This window comes from Malaclemys terrapin, chromosome 14 (genome assembly GCF_027887155.1).
Source record: "Malaclemys terrapin pileata isolate rMalTer1 chromosome 14, rMalTer1.hap1, whole genome shotgun sequence".
NCBI classification, from domain to species: Eukaryota; Metazoa; Chordata; order Testudines; family Emydidae; genus Malaclemys; species Malaclemys terrapin.
The window spans coordinates 187,265-206,819 of record NC_071518.1 but is presented as its reverse complement, the minus strand read 5'-3'; the positions used below and the strand labels follow the sequence as shown (position 1 = coordinate 206,819).

At 44.5% G+C, this 19,555-nt stretch overlaps 1 protein-coding gene across 1 annotated transcript; it reads right to left on the bottom strand.

The window, feature by feature from the left end:
* Nucleotides 1-10,773: 10,773 nt before the first annotated feature.
* TERF2IP (TERF2 interacting protein) lies at nucleotides 10,774-19,544 on the bottom strand. Its single transcript, XM_054048515.1, has 3 exons — nucleotides 18,906-19,544; nucleotides 17,021-17,130; nucleotides 10,774-15,182 (listed from the first exon to the last, which is right to left on the bottom strand). Exons 1-3 carry the CDS (start codon nucleotides 19,483-19,485, stop codon nucleotides 14,724-14,726), a joined length of 1,149 nt encoding a protein of 382 aa, XP_053904490.1. The 5' UTR covers nucleotides 19,486-19,544; the 3' UTR covers nucleotides 10,774-14,723.
* Between the last annotated feature and the right edge of the window lie 11 nt (nucleotides 19,545-19,555).

Below are 19,555 nucleotides of genomic sequence, written 5' to 3'. Positions count from 1 at the left end.
GTAATCTGCATTAGCTGCCTCTTGGCTCCTGTGTGGAGTTTAAGGAGTTGGCTCTGACCTACAAAGCCCTAAATGGTTTATGACCTGCCTACTTGAGAGGCGCCTCTCTGCTCTCAGCAAGTCAGTTGAGCCACTTGAGCTCCTGTGATGTAGATGGTAGGGCATTCTCAGACAGGGCCTGGTGGTTCTGGAATTTGGGGTGAGATCCATGAAGGGATGTAGACATTGCAATTCTCAGTGTCACAGCACTTAACTTTTAGGAGCCTAGAAAATCACAGGAACATCATTGCAATCCACAAAGCTGCATTAGGTGCCTAGGCTCCCTGTACAATTACTGGGGGGAGAGAGGCACATAAGAATGCAATCTACAAAAGCCAGCATGGTAGGCAGGGAGTTGCTAAGCTAAGCATGGGAGATGCTGATGAGCGGCCTGTGTGCTAAGCCTGCCCCCACCCCTTACAGAGAGAGGCACTTCCCTGCAGACTGGATTTTGGCACCTATGTCTGCTTAGCGATCCATTAACAGGAAGCCCACTCCTGCAGTCAGGTGGCTTAGGTATCTGTGACGCTTTTGAGTTAGGCACCTGCCTCGCTACATGCAAAATGCCCAGAGCAGGTAGAGGTGTCCACCTTAAAACTTCTGGCCCAGCAGTTAGAGCATTCACCTGGAATTTGGGAGACCCAGGTTCAATTCCTCCATCTCTTGGCCAGAGGGGGAAGAAAGGATTTGAATAGAGTTCTACCACCTCTTAGGCAAATGCTCTAATCAGTGAGCTGTGGGATCTTCTAATGTGGGGTTCCCCCAGTCTCTCCTGTTGAAGTTGTTCTACTGTGGATAAATAATGAAAGAGTGACTGGAGCAGAGGTTAGGTCTCCCTTGCAGGTGGGAGACCTAACCACTAGGCTACAGCATCATTTCCATGCTCTGGCCTAACAACTGGCAAAGTATTTATCCACAGTGGTGACTGAGTGAGCCCCACATCAGAATATTCCATAGCTCAGTGGTGAGAGCGCTCTCCTGAAAGATGGCAGAGCCCTGTGCAAATCCTTCCTTTCTCCCCCCAGCAGAAGAAGAAAGTGTGCCTGGGTCACCCACATCCTAGGCAAATACTCTAACCACTGGACCAACCATTACAAAGTGGCACCACCAACTCCTCCAGTGGGTTTTCAATGGGCTGCGATCCGGTAGATGTGCTCAAAGGCTGCCTACAAACATCTGGTCCCACCTGCCACTTAAGCAGCTGAACGCCTCTCTTCCCCAGTTCATGAATTGCTCTGGGACTTTAGGCTTAAGACAGGCATTCAAATGCCTAGAGAGAGGCAGTAATGCACATGCCCAGACGGAGAAAAATAGGCACTTTTACTTTTTACTTTGAAAAATGGATGCACCAAATGAGTTTTGGCACCTACAGTGTTGGACGGGAGTTTTGTGGATTACAGTGGAGCCAACACTGGAAGTTAGGAGCTACATGTGAATTTATTATTCTCCTTTGAATAAAGGCTTTGAATGTTTCCCTATTGCCTTGTAATGGACTGGCTGTTATGGAAAACTATTGCTCTTTCACTGGGTGAGCTGCCGGATCATCCTGGATTAGCGCAGAACATCAGCTGCTGATGTAGTTCTTTCTAAAGTCCCTCTAAATCTGAACTGCACTCAATCTATTGCTTTAGTTAAAAGGTAAGAGTCCCAGTGGCCAGTTCTTTGCTGAGGCCCAGGAGGTGTTAGGAAAACTTGTTTCTCAGCAGGTGCAGATTTTTTGTAAACCAGGCTAGTTATATTTCTGCAGGAACCAGAAGTCAGTCTGCATGGCATAAATTTTGTTGGTAATGTTTGTGTTGGATTAGCTTGGTTACTCTTACCTCAGTCTGGAGCTACATGATTGGAACATGAGTGTTCCCAAACTGAGCAGAAAGTCAGCCAATAAACAAATGATTTCAAGATTTACACAATTTGGGCTAACAATATGCTGCTGTTTTTTTAAAACCCCCTCAAATTTCTCTAGTAGCTGAAGCATCTACAGTATCAGGGAAAAGCCAGGACAGTTAGTGAGAACTTGTTAAAATTGTGTTTAGCTGGTTATATTTCCTAATGACCATAGCTGGTTAGACACTAGTAAGGAAATACCAAAGAGATGCACTCTGCAGCTGAAGTTAAACAATTAAAGCTGTCTTCATGCTAATGCAGGCAAAGGTGACTTAAAATGTTAAGGGAGGGGCTTGAAATAAAAAATATTGATCAGTCGTATGGGAAATGATTTGGAAAAGAGAGTGGGATGTTTATAAAAAAGCATCTCTGTACACACAATCATGTGAATCATAGAATATCAAGGTCGGAAGAGACCTCAGGAGGTCATCTAGTCCAACCCCCTGCTCAAAGCAGGACCAATCCCCAGACAGATTTTTGCCCAGATCCCTAAGTGGCCCCCTCAAGGATTGAACTCACAACCCTGGGTTTAGCAGGCCAAACCACTGAACTATCCCTCACCCCCCACCCCCACAGGAAGATGCAGGTCTGGGATTTCTCCTACTGCAGGGATATGTAAACTCATGCCTTTTGGAAGTGAACTAAAAGCAGTTTTATACTGGGCAGGTTCAGAGTAATAAGGCTCCCTTTCAAGAATCACCTTTATAACAAATAAACTTTGTAAAAAGTGTGGGAAGTTTTCTCCTGAACTACTTTTTGCCTAGGCAAAGTGAGATCTAACACTCAACTCAAGGTGTTTCTTGATCTGGACTGAATCACAATAACTTTTGAAAACTGCAACCATTTTCAATTCCAAAATTTCAGAGAATGTTATAGGCATCAAAGGCCAGATTTTGGCAAAAAATTGAAATGGGGAAATGAGGAACATATGGAGTCCCAGGTATCTGTTTAGGAGAGCCAGAAGCTTCAACCACCTCTGTAATGGTCTATAGATCAAAGAACCAGTTGGTGATAGCCATTGACAGATTCCAGTATAACAATAGCAAAAGACAATAAGATAGGTTCTTTAAAAAGATTAGGATGAAGAGAATGATGAAGGAAAATGTAGGTCTAATACTTAATGAAGGAGAGCTAATAATTGATATCAAGAAAGCTGAGGTATTTAATGCCTATTTTTCTTCAGTTTTCACTAAAAAGGTTAATGGTGACCAGATTCTCAACATAATTAGAATTAACAACAAAGCATAAGGAATGCAAGCCAAATTAGGGAAAGAACTGATTAAATAGTTAGAAATATTCAAGTAAGCAGGGCCTGGTGAATTTCATCCTGGGGTACTGTACTTAAGGAACTAGCTGAAGCGATCTCAGAACTGTTAGCAATTATCTTTGAGAACTCCTGGAGGATGAGCGAGGTCCCAGAGGACTGGAAAAGGGCAAACACAGTACTTATCTTTAAAAAGAAGAACAAAGAGGACCCGGGGAATTATAGACCAGTCAGCCTAACTTTGATACCTGGAAAGATATTGGAACAAATTAATAAACTATCAACTTGTAAGCACCTGGAGGATAGTGGGGTTAAAAGGAATAGTCAGCATGTTTTTTGTCAAGAACAAATCATGCCAAACTAACTAAATTTCATCTTTGATAGGGATACTGGCTTAGTGTATAGGGGAGAAGTGGTAGATGCCAGATATCTTGATTTTTAATAAGGCCTTTGACATAGTCCCACAAGATATTCTCATAAGCATACTACAAAATTGTGGTCTGGATTAAATTATTGTAATGTGGGTATGCAACTAGGTGAAAGGCTATACTCAAAGAGTAGTTATCAATAGAATATCAGGGTTGGAAGGGACCTCAAGAGGTCATCTAGTCCAACCCCCTGCTCAAACCAGGACCAATTCCCAACTAAATCATCCCAGCCAGGGCTTTGACAAGCCGGGCCTTAAAAACCTCCAAGGAAGGAGACTCCACCACCTCCCTAGGTAACGCATTCCAGTGTTTCACCACCCTCCTAGTGAAATAGTTTTTCCTAATATCCAACCTGGACCTCCCCCACTGCAACTTGAGACCATTGCTCCTTGTTCTGTCATCTGCCACCACTGAGAACAGCCGAGCTCCATCCTCTTTGGAACCCCCCTTCAGGTAGTTGAAGGCTGCTATCAAATCCCCCCTCATTCTTCTCTTCTGGAGACTAAACAATCCCAGTTCCCTCAGCCTCTCCTCATAAGTCATGTGCTCCAGACCCCTAATCATTTTTGTTGCCCTCCGTTGGACTCTTTCCAATTTTTCCACATCCTTCTTGTAGCGTGGGGCCCAAAACTAGACACAGTATTCCAGATGAGGCCTCACCAATGCCTAATAAAGGGGAACGATCACGTTCCTCGATCTGCTGGCAATGCCCCTACTGATACAGCCCAAAATGCCGTTAGCCTTCTTGGCAACAAGAGCACACTGTTGACTCATATCCAGCTTCTCGTCCACTGTGACCCCTAGGTCCTTTTCTGCAGAACTGCTACCTAGCCATTCGGTCCCTAGTCTGTAGCAGTGCATGGGATTCTTCCGTCCTAAGTGCAGGACTCTGCACTTGTCCTTGTTGAACCTCATCAGGTTTTTTTTGGCCCAATCCTCGAATTTGTCTAGGTCCCTCTGTATCCGATCCCTACCCTCTAGTGTATCTACCACGCCTCCTAGTTTAGTGTCATCTGCAAACTTGCTGAGAGTGCAGTCCACACCATCCTCCAGATCATTAATAAAGATATTAAACAAAACCGGCCCCAGGACCGACCCTTGGGGCACTCCGCTTGAAACTGGCTGCCAACTAGACATGGAGCCATTGATCACTACCCGTTGAGCCCGACGATCTAGCCAGCTTTCTATCCACCTTACAGTCCATTCATCCAGCCCATACTTCTTTAACATGGCGGCAAGAATACTGTGGGAGACTGTATCAAAAGCTTTGCTAAAGTCAAGGAATAACACATCCACTGCTTTCCCCTCATCCACAGAGCCAGTTATCTCATCATAGAAGGCAATTAGGTTAGTCAGGCACGACTTCCCCTTTGTGAATCCATGCTGACTGTTCCTGATCACTTTCCTCTCCTCTAAATGTTTCATAATTGATTCCTTGAGGACCTGCTCCATGATTTTTCCAGGGACTGAGGTGAGGCTGACTGGCCTGTAGTTCCCCGGATCCTCCTCCTTCCCTTTTTTAAAGATGGGCACTACATTAGCCTTTTTCCAGTCATCTGGGACCTCCCCCGATCGCCATGAGTTTTCAAAAATAATGGCTAATGGCTCTGCAATCTCACCCGCTAACTCCTTTAGCACCCTCGGATGCAGCGCATCCGGCCCCATGGACTTGTGCACGTCCAGTTTTTCTAAATAGTCCCGAACCACTTCTTTCTCCACAGAGGGCTGGCCACCTTCTCCCCATACTGTACTGCCCAGTGCAGCAATCTGGGAGCTGACCTTGTTCGTGAAGACAGAGGCAAAAAAATCATTGAGTACATTAGCTTTTTCCACATCCTCGGTCACTAGGTTGCCTCCCTCATTCAGTAAGAGGCCCACACTTTCCTTGATTTTCTTCTTGTTGCTAACATACCTGAAGAAACCCTTCTTGTTACTCTTAACATCTCTTGCTAACTGCAACTCCAAGTGTGATTTGGCCTTCCTGATTTCACTCCTGCATGCCTGAGCAATATTTTTATACTCCTCCCTGGTCATTTGTCCAATCTTCCACTTCTTGTAAGCTTCTTTTTTGCATTTAAGATCAGCAAGGATTTCACTGTTTAGCCAAGCTGGTCGCCTGCCATATTTACTATTCTTTCTACACATCGGGATGGTTTGTTCCTGCAACTGCAATAAGGATTCTTTAAAATACAGCCAGCTCTCCTGGACTCCTTTGCCCTTCATGTTATTCTCCCAGGGGATCCTGCCCATCTGTTCCCTGAGGGAGTCAAAGTCTGCTTTTCTGAAGTCCAGGGTCCGTATTCTGCTGCTCTCCTTTCTTCCTTGCGTAAGGATCCTGAACTCGACCATCTCACGGTCCCTGCCTCCCAGGTTCCCATCCACTTTTGCTTCCCCTACTAATTCTTCCCTGTTTGTGAGCAGCAGGTCAAGAAAAGCTCTGCCCCTAGTTGGTTCCTCCAGCACTTGCACCAGCAAATTGTCCCCTACACGTTCCAAAAACTTCCTGGATTGTCTGTGCACCGCTGTATTGCTCTCCCAGCAGATATCAGGATGATTAAAGTCTCCCATGAGAACCAGGGCCTGCGATCTAGCAACTTCTGCTAGTTGCCAGAAGAAAGCCTTGTCCCCCCCACTCCCCTGGTCTGGTGGTCTATAGCAGACTCCAACCACGACATCACCCTTGTTGCTCACACTTCTCAACTTTATCCAGAGACTCTCAGGTTTTTCTGCAGTTTCATACCGGAGCTCTGAGCAGTCATACTGCTCTCTTACATACAACGCAACTCCCCCACCTTTTCTGCCCTGCCTGTCCTTCCTGAACAGTTTATATCCATCCATGACAGTACTCCAGTCATGTGAGTTATCCCACCAAGTCTCTGTTATTCCAATCACATCATAGTTCCCTGACTGTGCCAGGACTTCCAGTTCTCCCTGCTTGTTTCCCAGGCTTCTTGCATTTGTGTATAGGCACTTAAGATAACTCATCCATCGTCCCTCTTTCTCAGCATGAGCCAGGAGTCCTCCTCTCTTGCGCTCTCCTGCTTGTGCTTCCTCCCAGGATCCCACTTACCTCAGGGCTTTGGTCTCCTTCCCCCGGTGAACCTAGTTTAAAGCCCTCCTCCATTGTTCACTGTCAAACTGGGAGGATGTTTCTAGTGTGGTCATAAATTGAATGAGTCAACAATGTGATGCAGTTGAGAAAAAGGCTAATATTCTGGGGTGTGTTAACAAGAGTGTTGTACACAAGACAGGGAAGGTCATTGTCCTGCTGTACTTGGTGCTGGTGAGGGCTCAGCTGGAACATTGTGTCCAGTTCTGGGCACCACACTTTAGGAAAGATGTGGACAAACTGGAGACAGTCCAGAAGAGAGCAACAAAAATGATAGTTTACAGAACCTGACTTATGAAGAAAGGTTAAAAAATTTGGGCATGTTTAGTCTTGAGAAAAGAAGACTGGAGAGGAGGGGAATCTAAGGCTTCAAATATTTTAAGGGCTATTCTAAAGAGTGTGACCATTACTTGCCATATCCATTGGATGTAGGACTAGAAGTAATGGGCTTAATGTGCAGCTAGGGACATCGAGGTTAGATAGAAGGAAAAGCTTTCTAAATCTAAGAGAAGTTAAGCTCTGGAATATCCTTCTAAGGGAAGTTGTGGAATTCTCATCATTGGAGGTTTAAGAACAGGTTGGACGAACCCCTGTTGAGGATGTCTATGCTTACCTGATCTTCCCTCAGCAGAGGGCTGGACTTGATGACTTCTCGAGGTCCCTTCCAGCCCTACATTTCTATGATTCTACAATATCCCCAAACTTAACTCTGCATGGCCTCTCAATACAATTAAAAATTCTAACGTCCTGAAAGAGCAAAGAAAAATGGTGTAGGAGTTAGGGGTGCACACAGCCCTGGCATAGAAGGGAAAAGAGTGCACACAGAATCCCAAGTGGGAGGAACGGAGAACCTGGTATAGGGAGAATGGGGGTGCAAACTGAGCTCCTGGCTTGGTGTGTATGTCATACACACAGCCCCTGGCATGGTGGGCAGAATAGGGGACCTGGCATTGGGGAAAGGGGAAATGAGGAGGTTTACTGGAGCTGGAGTGGCTTCTCCCTGCTCCAGCCAACCTCCTTAGTTTACCTATTGACTGATCGGAGTACAGTCATTACAGTTAATTGCTCTAGTCTGAGAAACATGCTTTCATCTCCCCCATTCTTCCCTCACCAGTGGTTGTATGCTTGCCTTTCCTTCTTTTGCCAGGGTCTGTATGTCCCCTTTCTCCATTGTGCCAGAGTCCTAGTCTCCCCCAGTGCCAGAAGCTCTGTGTGCTCCTGCATTCCCTCCTGGTCTTTAGGGGCACTGAGGTTTTGAAAATAACCAGCATCAGGACAAAGGAACCAGGTATTTGCAGTGGTACATATAGACTTGAGGGACTCTAGGGACTCATAGTTTTGATGTAATATACTTAGACTTCTGTAAGGTGTTTGATTTGACACAAAGTTTTCATTAAAAAAATAGAATATAAAATTAAAATGGCATACATTAAGTGGATTAAAAACTGGCTGATAGGTCTCAAAATGTAACTATAAATGGAGAATCATCACTGAGCAAGTCTGTTTCCAATGGATCCCACAGGGATCAGTTCTTGTCCCTATACTATTTTTTTTTTTTAATCAATGACTTGGAAGAAAACAAAATCACTGATAAAGCTTGCAGATGACCCAAAAATTGGGGGAGTGATAAATTATGAAGAGGACAAATCACTGGTTCAGAGCGATATGGATTGCTTGGTAAACTGGGCACAAACAAACATGTACTTTAATATGGGTACATGAAAATGTACAGGTGAGTCGCATAATACGCGCATTTAAACTTACGCGAATTCAACTATACGTGCTTGGCAAAAAAAAAAAAGAAAAACACAAGATACCCGTAAATAGTGTGGGCGATTCCACCCAATGAGCGTATGCCCCGGAGTGAGAGCGAGATGGGAGATGTGAATCTGCTGTTCCCTCAGTCGGTCTCAATTCCGACGTGCCTCTCATAGTGTGAGCATCTCGCCATGCTGTGTGATTTTAGTGTTTAAAGATATGTATTTTTCGTACAACATGGCCCCTAAATGCAAGCCAACTACTTCATCTGGTGCTCAACCGAAGAAACAGCAATCTGTTCCAACATTGGAGAAAAAACTGGCTGCGTTGGACTTATTGAGACAGACTATGTCTGTCTCCATGGCGCGTAAATATGGCCGCAACAAATCTAGCATCGTGCCATCAAGATTCAAGAGAAATTCGTCAAGTCGTGGCATCAAGTGCTCCAATAACTGCTAAGGTGACAAGCCAGGTGCATGATAAGACTTTAGGGAAGACTGAAAAGGCATTAAACTTATGGCTGGAAGACATGAACTGTAAAGTGTGCCTATCGATGGCAACACGTTTCAAGAAAAGGCTCTTAAACTCTATGCGCTGTTCAAACCTCCTGCCGAAGAGGAACAGCCTTCTGATTAGAAGAAATTCAAAGCCAGCCAAGGTTGGCTTAAGTTTTAGGAATCGCTTCAACCTCAAACGTGCAGACTACTGGTGAAGCTGCATCTGCCAACGAAGAGGCAGCAAAAGCCTACCCCGAACAATTAAAGAAAATCATAAGAAAGGGGCTATCTTCCGGAACAAGTTTTTAATGCTGACGAGACTCGGCTCTTCTGAAAAAAATGCCCACCCACACTTACATTTCGAAATCAGAAAGACAAGCCCCGGGCTTCCAAGCAGCTAAAGACCGTGTGACTGTGGTGTTTTGTGGCAATGTGGCTGGGCATTTAATAAAGCCAGGCTTGCTCTACGGGGCTGCAAATACTCATGCCCTAAAAGGCAAGAACAAAAATCTCCTGCCTGTGTTCTGGCAATCAAATAAAAAGGCTTGGGTGACAGCAGCATTATTTCTGGATTGGTTCCACAAGTGTTTCATTCCGGAGGTCAAGCGGTGTCTCGACAAGAAAGGACTTGACTTTAAAGTGTTGCTGATCGTAGACAATACTCCTGGCCACCCTGCGGCACTCCGGTTTGCACATAATGACATTGAAGTCGTCTTTCTCCCCCCCAGTACCACCTCCAACCTCTCGACCAAGGCATGATTCGCTGTTTCAAGGCCACATACATGAGGCTTACGTTATCACGGATACGTAGCGCTATGGATGCTGATCCCAATCTTAATGTGATGGAGTGTTGGAAGTCCTTCAACATTGCCGATTGCATCACTTATATTAAACAGGCAATGGATGCAATCAAGCCTGAAAGAGTCAATGCATGTTGGTGAAACCTATGGAAAGAATGTGTGAATGATTTTAAGGGTTTCCCAACCATTGACAAAGAAGCGAAATGTATTGTTCAGGTGCCAGGCAAGTGGGTGGTGACAGGGCCAGCTTTAAGCCGATTCACCCTATTCCCCAGAATCGGGCCCCGCTCCGGGGGTCTTCAGCGGCATTTTGGTGGCGGGAGGTCCTTTGGTGCCGCAGAAGACCCGGAGCGGACCCCCCGCCGCAAAGTGCCGCTGAAGCCCCGGACTGCTGCCGGGTATTGGAATTGGTCCCCGTGGGTCATAAAGCCGGCCCTGGGTGGTGATGGCTTCGTCGACATCCTTCAGGAAGAAATTGAAGAATTAATTGAGAGCCATTGAGAAACATTGACTAACGAAGAATTAGAGGAACTCATAAATCCTCTACAGAAGACTAAGATGATGACGACGAACAGGAAGAGCCAGCAAGTTGGAATCTTCATAAATTTGCTGAAGTGTTCCAAGCAGTGAAACACTTGAATGATTTAACTTCTGAATACAATCCCTCTATGGAACGAAGCCTCAAAATCACACGTAGTATTACGGATTATTTGAGACCGTATCAAGAAATGTGTGAGCAGCTCAAGAGACAACAGCGACAGTTGCCAATCACCATGTTTTTCAAGGAAAAACAACCAGCAGCAGATGAGCCTACGCAATCAATTTCTCGAGCTGAACCAGAGCCCATCACTTCATCTACGACTCGCTCTCCGTCACCTCCATCTCCTGGATCAACATCAAGCCCTGACTACCCACTGTAATTAAAAATACAGTACTGTAAAATTATATTTTGCATATGTACTTTATTACTGTACATTTATACACATTACTGTACAGGGTTGTATACACAGTATACTATATTTTATGGGCAATTTAAGGGATTTTCAATTTTTACTATACGCGATTTTCACCTTACATGCTGACTTTAGAACCTAACGCCCGCATAAGATGCAACTCCACTCTATACATCTAGGAACAAAGAACCTAGGCCATTTTTACACAGCGAGGGACTCTATGCTGGAAAGCAGTGACTCTGAAAGATTTGGGGGTCATGGTGGATAATCAGCTGAACATGAGCTCCCAGTGTGAGGTTGTGGCCAAAAGAGCTAATCTGATCCTAGGATGCGCAAACGGGAATCTTGTTTAGGGGTAGAGCGGGTATTTGGCACTGCTGTAACTGCTGCTGGAATACTGTCTCTACTTCTGGTGCTCACAATTCAAGATGAATGTTGATAAATTGAAGAGGGTATAGAGAAGAATCAAGGATTGGAAAACATGAGCTCAACCTAAGTAGCTTAACCAAGAAAGAGGTGTTGATTATTGTGTAACTAACTACATGGGAACAAATATTTAATAATACACCTTTTTCTGCTAGGCTGAAGGCCAAACACCATCCAATGGCTGAAAGTTGAAGCAAGACAAATTCAGACTGGAAATAAGGTATACATTTTTAACTGTGAGAGTAAACCCATGGGAACAATTTACCAAGGGTCACAGTGGAGTCTCCCATCACTGACAATTTTATAATCAAGATGGGACAACTTTCTAAGAGACCTGCTTTAGGAATTATTTTGGGGGAAGTTCTGAGGCCTGTTTTTATACAGATCAGACTAGATCAGGGGTTGGCAACCTTTCAGAAGTGGTGTGCGGAGTCTTCATTTACTCACTCTAATTTAAGGTTTTGCATGCCAGTAATACATTTTAACGTTTTCAGAAGGTCTTTCTATAAGTCTACATACAACAATAGCTTAGTTATATATTATAAAGTAAATGTTTAAGAAGCTTCATTTAAAATTAAATTAAAATGCAGAGCCCCCTTAGACCGGTGGCAGTGTGAGTGCCACTGAAAATTGGCTTGTGTGTCGCCTTTGGCACGCATGCCATAGGTTGCCTACCCCTGGACTAGATGATCACGAAGATCCCTTCTGCCTTAGAATCTATAAGCCACACAGGAAGCTTTAGGCAGGAGACAGAGAGAGGCACGCTTTCATGGGGAAAAGGGGTTAGGTACAGGGCCAACCAAGATTAGGGGAAAAACAAGCTAACCTAGAGGGAAAAAAACTCCACAGTTCAGAAGTCAAGCCATGAGCTGCAGATCTGCACCCCAGCTCCAAAGAGTACTCCAGAGTGGTGAGGAAACAGAGTTAGGAAAATGCATGTAGGGTTTATTATTTATTTTATAGAGTTGTGCATTTCTCTTGCTATTATCATAGCTCTTTAAGAGCAATGGGGTGTTAGAATCCTGTACCAAGTTTTTCTGCTGCATTATAGCTATTGTGCCTTGAAGACTTAAACTGTAAAACAGAAAGCTCATACCTTTTGAGGGGCATTCTGGGAGAGGATATAGATATGGGGAGAGTCCATAAAGAGTCAGCACTGGTGTCAGTGACTGGACAGTCAGACTGTGGGGCCTCACCTCTCAGGAGGGAGGCTCCATATGGAGGATCTATACCCCAAGAGTGTTTGCCTGGACTCTGTTCAAACGGCAGTTTTAATGCATAGAGGATTCAATGACTGGTTCTGTCACAGCAGTGTGTGTGCTCAAGATGCAGTGTTCATCTAGATTTGAGAGTAAGTCACACAGAACCCCTGTCAAGGGAGAACAGGGACCCTGATATGAGGGGAGGGGGCAATAGGGCTGGGGAGGGGGGGACAGCTTCTGGCCTGTGGGGCTTGCAGGGAGTCCCTAGAAGGAAGGCACTCAGAGAGCTTGTGTGTGTGGGGATGGAAGGAGGCAAGGAGACCCTAGTGTGTGCAATTTGCTCAGCCTACCGAGGCAAAAATGTGTGCCCCTCTAGTTTAAATAGTGCAATTGTAATTAAGTTTTAAACAGATGGAAAAAGGAGGGCTGCATCCTCCCGAACATGTTCACTTCCTATCATGCTTTTTTATACTGTTTCTACAAATAGGAAAACTACATTTGAGTAGAATATGTACAAGTGCTGAACTATGATTCAAGGTAATAGATGCCTTCTAGCCCCAGTGTTAGGAGTAATCTTTGTACGCACATTTAAAGGTGAAAATACTACACAAGGGCTAAATATCCTGTATGGCAGGGTTTGTTCCATATCCTGAAAACAGAAACCCACTCTTAATCATGCATCCACTTGACATCCAGGCAGAAGGCAAGGCATACATAGTTTCCTCTATTTGCTTTATGCCTAAATATTTTTACATTTATACACACTTATATTTAACTAATATAACTTAAGAAAGGTACTTCATATAACATGAAATCTCATAATGCATTTGACTAAATGTTATAGGTGAAGTGAAGGAATTTCTTGGCTGCACTGAGTAATTGAACTTAATGTAGTTTTGATACTCAATAGTCCTTGAAACTTAAACCTATCTGGTAACTACTGCTGCTACTCATGTAAAAAGTGTTTAATCCTTTTTAATCGTATTACATTATTTGCCTCACTAGCTTGGGACCGCCACCTAAATACTTGCCTCTTCCATAAAAATCTAGAAAAACCACTTTGAAAGGTTTTAATTTAGCATCCACATCATTGCACTCTTGCCATTTTGTTAACCAATAGGTCTTAGAGCACTTTGCAGAGGTAAAAACATGCTACTGGCATTTTAGTGGGTGCATGTATAACATTTCTCTAGCAAGGTCTGCTCATGTAACAGTGTTGAATTGGAGGGATATTCTCTCCCCACCAAGTTACAACTGAATTTAAAAATAATATATTCCCACATTTGCTAACTACCAATTCAACTTAAAACAAAACCAGAGCACAACAGGCAGAGACAGACTAGAAAGACTTTAGCGGGACCCTTACTAGCTGTGTTTAAGCCCTTCCAAGCTTTGGTCAGGTACTAGTGATCAGAAAAAGTTTCAATCCTTAGCTAGCATTTGTATCACATACTAGATTAAACTCCCTACTAGAAAGTGTAATTTTATATGATCTAAATATATTCAATACCTGCACTCTGCAGTGGAACCTATTCCTCCCTCCAAAGGCTTGGAAACAATGAGCTTAAAACCCATCCTGAGACTAGACAATCATGCCATCTGTTAGGAAGGACTGGTGGCTTAGCAGCTGCTACATGCAGCAATGCTAGAGAGTCTTACAGAATGTACAGGGTTATAAGACCGCTGAAGGGTACAGAAGTCTGGAGCATAAAGGAGAATCAAGATGCTTGCTCTGTAACCCCAAGGCAAGTCTTGTCATCACATAAGCCTGTTTACTTTGACCTAGAAGAGAGAGGTTTGTCTGCCTCTGACCCCAGGGAAGCCTTACAGGTGCAAGAGGGTGATGCTGTTTGTTTGTATAATGAGGCACACCTTCCCACCTTAATGACAATTAAAATATGCTGAAATGCATGTTCATGTATCATCCCATCTCAACGAACCAATGTGCAGACTCTCCCCCCCCCACTGTGTATAGGAAAAAGCAGATTTCCACTGCTCAGCCATTTGGCTCTGAAGAGATTAAGGAGCTCTCATCTTCACCCAATATTTTAGTTTTAGATTTATCAGTGGGGTACTCAGTACAAAAAACCCCCAAATATAAAACAAGGCCTTGCATAAATACGGAAACTCAAGGGAAAAGTTTACAGAAAATGATGGAAAGGATAAACTGTTTGGCACAGAGGTCTTTTAATTTTCGATGCCAGATTTTTCTGTATGAAATGAGATTGCAGGTGGCTATCTTAGAGGCTTCAGAACATCTACAAATCCTCACCCTTTCTTCCATGACGGTCAGAGATGCAAGTCTCATCTCCTGCTCTCCTGTGAGGGTCCCAGTCTATGAACCATCCTTCACAAGTTACTATCTAACTCTTCCTGAATGCAACCCGCTTTACCACATTCTGAGCTCCAAATTTTTCTATTAATTTGCTTCTGACATTTTCATCTGCTTCTTGCAAATCTAAATCATCCTGTCTGGTCCATATAGGGTATCCATCCAAGCGCTGACTGTTATGTAAGAAGTAGGAAGTGGCCTCCACTTCACCACTGTTTTTCAGAAAGGCTTGTGTAACAGTTGAGAGGTCCATGCTGAATTCCTCCATGAAGTGCTGTACTGTCTTCACTGCATCTGCCACCTCAGTGGGGGAAGGGCAAGACCTTATGGGCTTTTCCTCCTCTTGAGGCTCAGTTTCATTTATAGCAGAGTCCTCTGCAGTTACCAATTCTTTCAGTTCCATTTTCTGACTGGAGACTTTTTCAGGGGACTTCAGCTCTTCATTTTTTGCAGGATTTTCTTCCTGAAGGTCAGAGGTCTCATTTTCTGACTAGGAATAAAAGTTAGAGTGAGTGACATTCCACTATAACTCAGGCAAACAAAACTGCTAAATTAGGAGTCCAGAGCAGTGCAGTCCTCCCCTCCTCCCATATGAATCCTTCTAAAGTATACTGATATGTTGAACATGATAGCTGTGCCCAATAAAATCCAATAATCCAAGTACAGCAATGCACAACACCCACGATACAGTGGAATGTGGAAAGGCAGGAGACAAGGGACAGGATTTAAATAAACTAAATCTAACCAGAGTCAGGAATTAAGTTTTGTCATTGTGAATTGTGTAAATCTGCTCAAGAAGCACACCCTGCGTGTGACAGGAAGGCCTTGTTTACATTGCCACTTTACAGAGCTGAAACTTGCTCGCTCAGGGGTATGAAAAAACACCCCTGAGCAAAGCAAGTTTCAGAGCTGTAAAGTGGCAGTGTAGACAGTGCACCAGCGCTGGTAGCTACTCCCTCATGTGGGGTGGTTTTTTTTACAGCGCTAGTGCCACAACTACACAGCCATGTTAAAGCGCTGCCGTTGGTAGTGAAGACATACCCTTAGTGAATCACTCCCTACTAGCCAATGGAGCGTTAGCACTTACAACTTAACTCAAAATGACAGTGATGGGCAGATGACCATTCTTTATCAACCATTTTTGGTCTCATCCAACATCCTCCAGTTTCTGGACAGGGTCAAATTGGAAAAAATTAGTTCATGCTCTTTTTACTTGATATGCCACAATGATACCATTCATAGTAAGTTGTGTAGTTAAGAATATCCTTCCTCCTTAGATGCTTTAGCTAGCAGTGTAAAAGTTTAAAATGTTAACTCAGATGACTATTTAAAGTGTTAACACCTAGAAAACATGTCTTATTTTATTTATTATCTGGGAATCAATTGACTAGCAGTAATTTTGTAATGTAATTCATCTTAAATCAGAATAGAACACGGAAAACATTTATTGCTGCTGAAGCTATTTTTGCTTCTCTGTTATTAAAAATGTAAGCCATTGGTATAAAAAAGCATGCTGTATCCATATTAAGCCATAATTGCCCAGCTAGAGAGAATAAATCTGCACCTGTGAATTAGAGAAATATTTCACAGAATGGCATGCTCCAGATGCTTACAGTCTTACAAAGGGCATTTTAGCCACACTTTTGTTAATTTGATTTTAGTCAGTTCTAGGTAACCCTGGGAAGCAGTTTAAGTTATAACCATGATTGTCAGATAGTCATTCTCCAGGGAGATGGCTAGTGTAACCCATGTGTTTATAACTTTATATATACGTACCCCATCCTTTCCAATATTGCCAATACTGTCCTCTCTTTGGCACCAACACAAGATCAACTCCCTCTCTGCTACCTTGATGTACCAACCTGTTCTGACTAACCACTGAATTGTTCTCCCCCAGTCATTGGTCCTGTTGTTTTTCATGCCACACAAATATTGCACCCAGCTGATTTACCACCACTGTCAATTCCTGATTCAATGGTCAAGCTGAAAAGTATCAGAAGTGGGAAGCAGTCTGGGGAATGGTAAAGGTTTTTATCACAAGCAGAGCAGGTCTTGCTGTAAGTAGGGGCCCCAATATGGCCTGCTGCTGAAAACTCCTTTATCCCTGAACTAGCACACCCTAACTAATATTACTACAAAGCTGTAGCAAGAATCAGCATCCCGGTGTTATTCACACAGGAACAAAGTCATATTTAAGATTAAAGTTATTTATGAAGGTTTAAGTAGTAAATTTGAGGCTTAAGTATTTTAATCTATACATCAGAAAACATTCAACATATCTGTGTGATCACGTTATGCAGATACAGCTGTCCAACTACGAATGTATACCTCACTGCCTTCAAATTCTTTGTTAGCCAACTGGAAAAGGCTACCCCCTTTTGTTAATTGGTCTTGAACCATTCCTTGGGGTACATCGGCTACTTCCTTCCTCCAGGACTCTGTTAGAGAGAGAGAACATTAGCATTTGCTGTGTAACTGCAATGCTATTATCCTCCTAATCATAACTTGAGATTACATTTCACATCCTACTGACTGCTACAAATAATCAGTTTGGTAGTCTCCTAATCACTCTGAAAGGGTAAGAAGAAACTCATGTTCTGGCAGAGTTAATGGTTTCTGTCCAGATGAGGTATAGGGTGAGGAAGTCGTGGGTCTATGTTCAGTTTTAATAAAGATTCTAGGAGTGATCCAAGGAATTAAACCAGTAAACATTACACCTATCAAAAAAATCACACACCGAACAACCCTGATTCATTCCCAGAGACCATCCATTCTGTGCACTGAAGCGATCATGTCATTAAGACAACATGCATCTGCACAAGGGAGGCAAATTAAAGCCACCTGTATGACTTGAAATCTGGCATTTCCTAACTCTTAAGGTTGCAAAGTCACGAACTCAATGCTCCTTAGATGCTTTAAAAAATAATTTTTTTTTTTTACTAAAGCTGAGAAATTAAATTCAATCATATGGTACCAAACTGAACTTCCATGGATCACTAGCAGAGTTTGGACTTTCAGATTTACAGAACAGACTTATAGTTTATAAATTCAGAAGGGACCAGCAAGATCATCTAGTCTGACCTCCTGAACATTGCAGGCCACAGAACCTCACCCACCCATTCCTGGAATAGACCCCTAACCTCTGGCTGAGTTACTGAAGTCCACAAACCATGGTTTAAAGACTTCAAGTTACAAATGAATGAACCATTTACACTAGTTTAAACCTGCAAGTGACCTGTGCTCCATGCTGCAGAGGAAGGCAAAAAGTATGTCAGCGTAGGTGCTCTACTTTCCTGAGAGGTGGTAGTTATGTCGACAGGAGAAAATCTCCTGTTGACATCCCACTGTCTATGCTGGGAGTTAGGTTGGTATAACTACATCCATACCCCTGACAGACACTGTTACACTGACCTAAGTTCCTAATGTAGACCAATCTCAGTATCTTGTGGCAATGAATTAACAGCTAAACTGTTGGGGTAAACATTTCCTTTGATCAATTTTAAATTTGCCATCTTTTGTTTCCTTGTATTAGGAGATAGTAAAAATAAACAGGGTAATGCTAATTTTCCTACACCACTTATTTTGTATAAATATCTATTGTACCTTCCTACTCAACTCCTCTCTAAATAGTCACATTTTCACTCTCCTCACATGAAAACCTTTCCACACTAATTTCACTGCCCATCTGATCTTTGTGCTCTCTTTCTCAAGACAAATCTACCAGAATTGAATAAAGGATTCCTGCTGATGTCATCCCATTACATTTATATAATGGCATTATGATTTAATTCCGTTCAGCCTAAATTACAATGAAAAGCTTCTGGATATGCCTATTAGACTGTGGAACAGTTTCTCCAAGGAATGTGGGGGCCAACTCCAGGCTTGGGGCATTTAGCCAGACTCCCCCGAACACTGTAAGAGCATACTGGAGGAAACACTAGATCTCCTGCAGCTTTTGCAGCTCAGGTTTCTAGGATTTCATGAATACAGGTCACTGAGGTGTGTTTATGGCTGTGTGCCTGCTATGCTCACCTAACCCCAATGGCTGAATGAATGCTGGTCTACATGGGCGTGACCCAGGTGCTTTGCAGGCCACGGTGGGTGGGTGGCACTTATCCCCAGACACACACAGGTGGAGAGATTACACAGGGCAGCGGCAGAGCTGGGAACAAAGCCCAGCAAGACTTTACCCCCCGCCCCCGCTTATCCGCACCGCTATCCGCCGGCTGCCGGGCGCTCCTGGCGAGGCTGCGGGGCGGCGCGGAACCGGGCCCGCCCAGCAGGTACTTGTGCTCCTGGCCCCGCAGGTGCCGCAGGTAGCGGTCTCGCATGGCCTGCCAAGAGTGCGGCGTCAGCCGGGCCCGCTCCATCTCCTTCCAGAGCGCGGTGCCGGTGACGCTGCCCTGCGCCCGGTCCCGCACGTGCAGCAGGATGGCCTCGTCCTCGGAGCCCGTGAAGGCAGAGCGGCCGGCCGGGGCTCCGGCCGGGACCGGGGCCGGGGCCGGCTCCGCCGCCAGCCGGTAGTGCTCAAGCGGCAGCCGCTCGTTCCTCTCCACACAGCACCGCACGTACTCGGTGGAGACGAAGTTGCCCGTGGCCCCCCGCTCGTCGGGCTGGGCCAGCAGCACCGCGCCCGGCTCCTGCACGCGGCAAAGGCGCCCGCCGCCCGCTAGGATCAGCGGCGCGAGCTGCAGCTTGGCGGGCCCGGGCCGCACGTAGAAGCGCATGGCGCTGCCGTCGTCCTGCAGGAACAGCGTCCGCGAGCGAGCGGGACCCGCGCGCTCTGAGGCCATGGTCAGGCGCCGCCGACACGCGCCTTAACTTGCACTTGGAGGCTTCCCGCCACCCAACATGCGCGCGCAC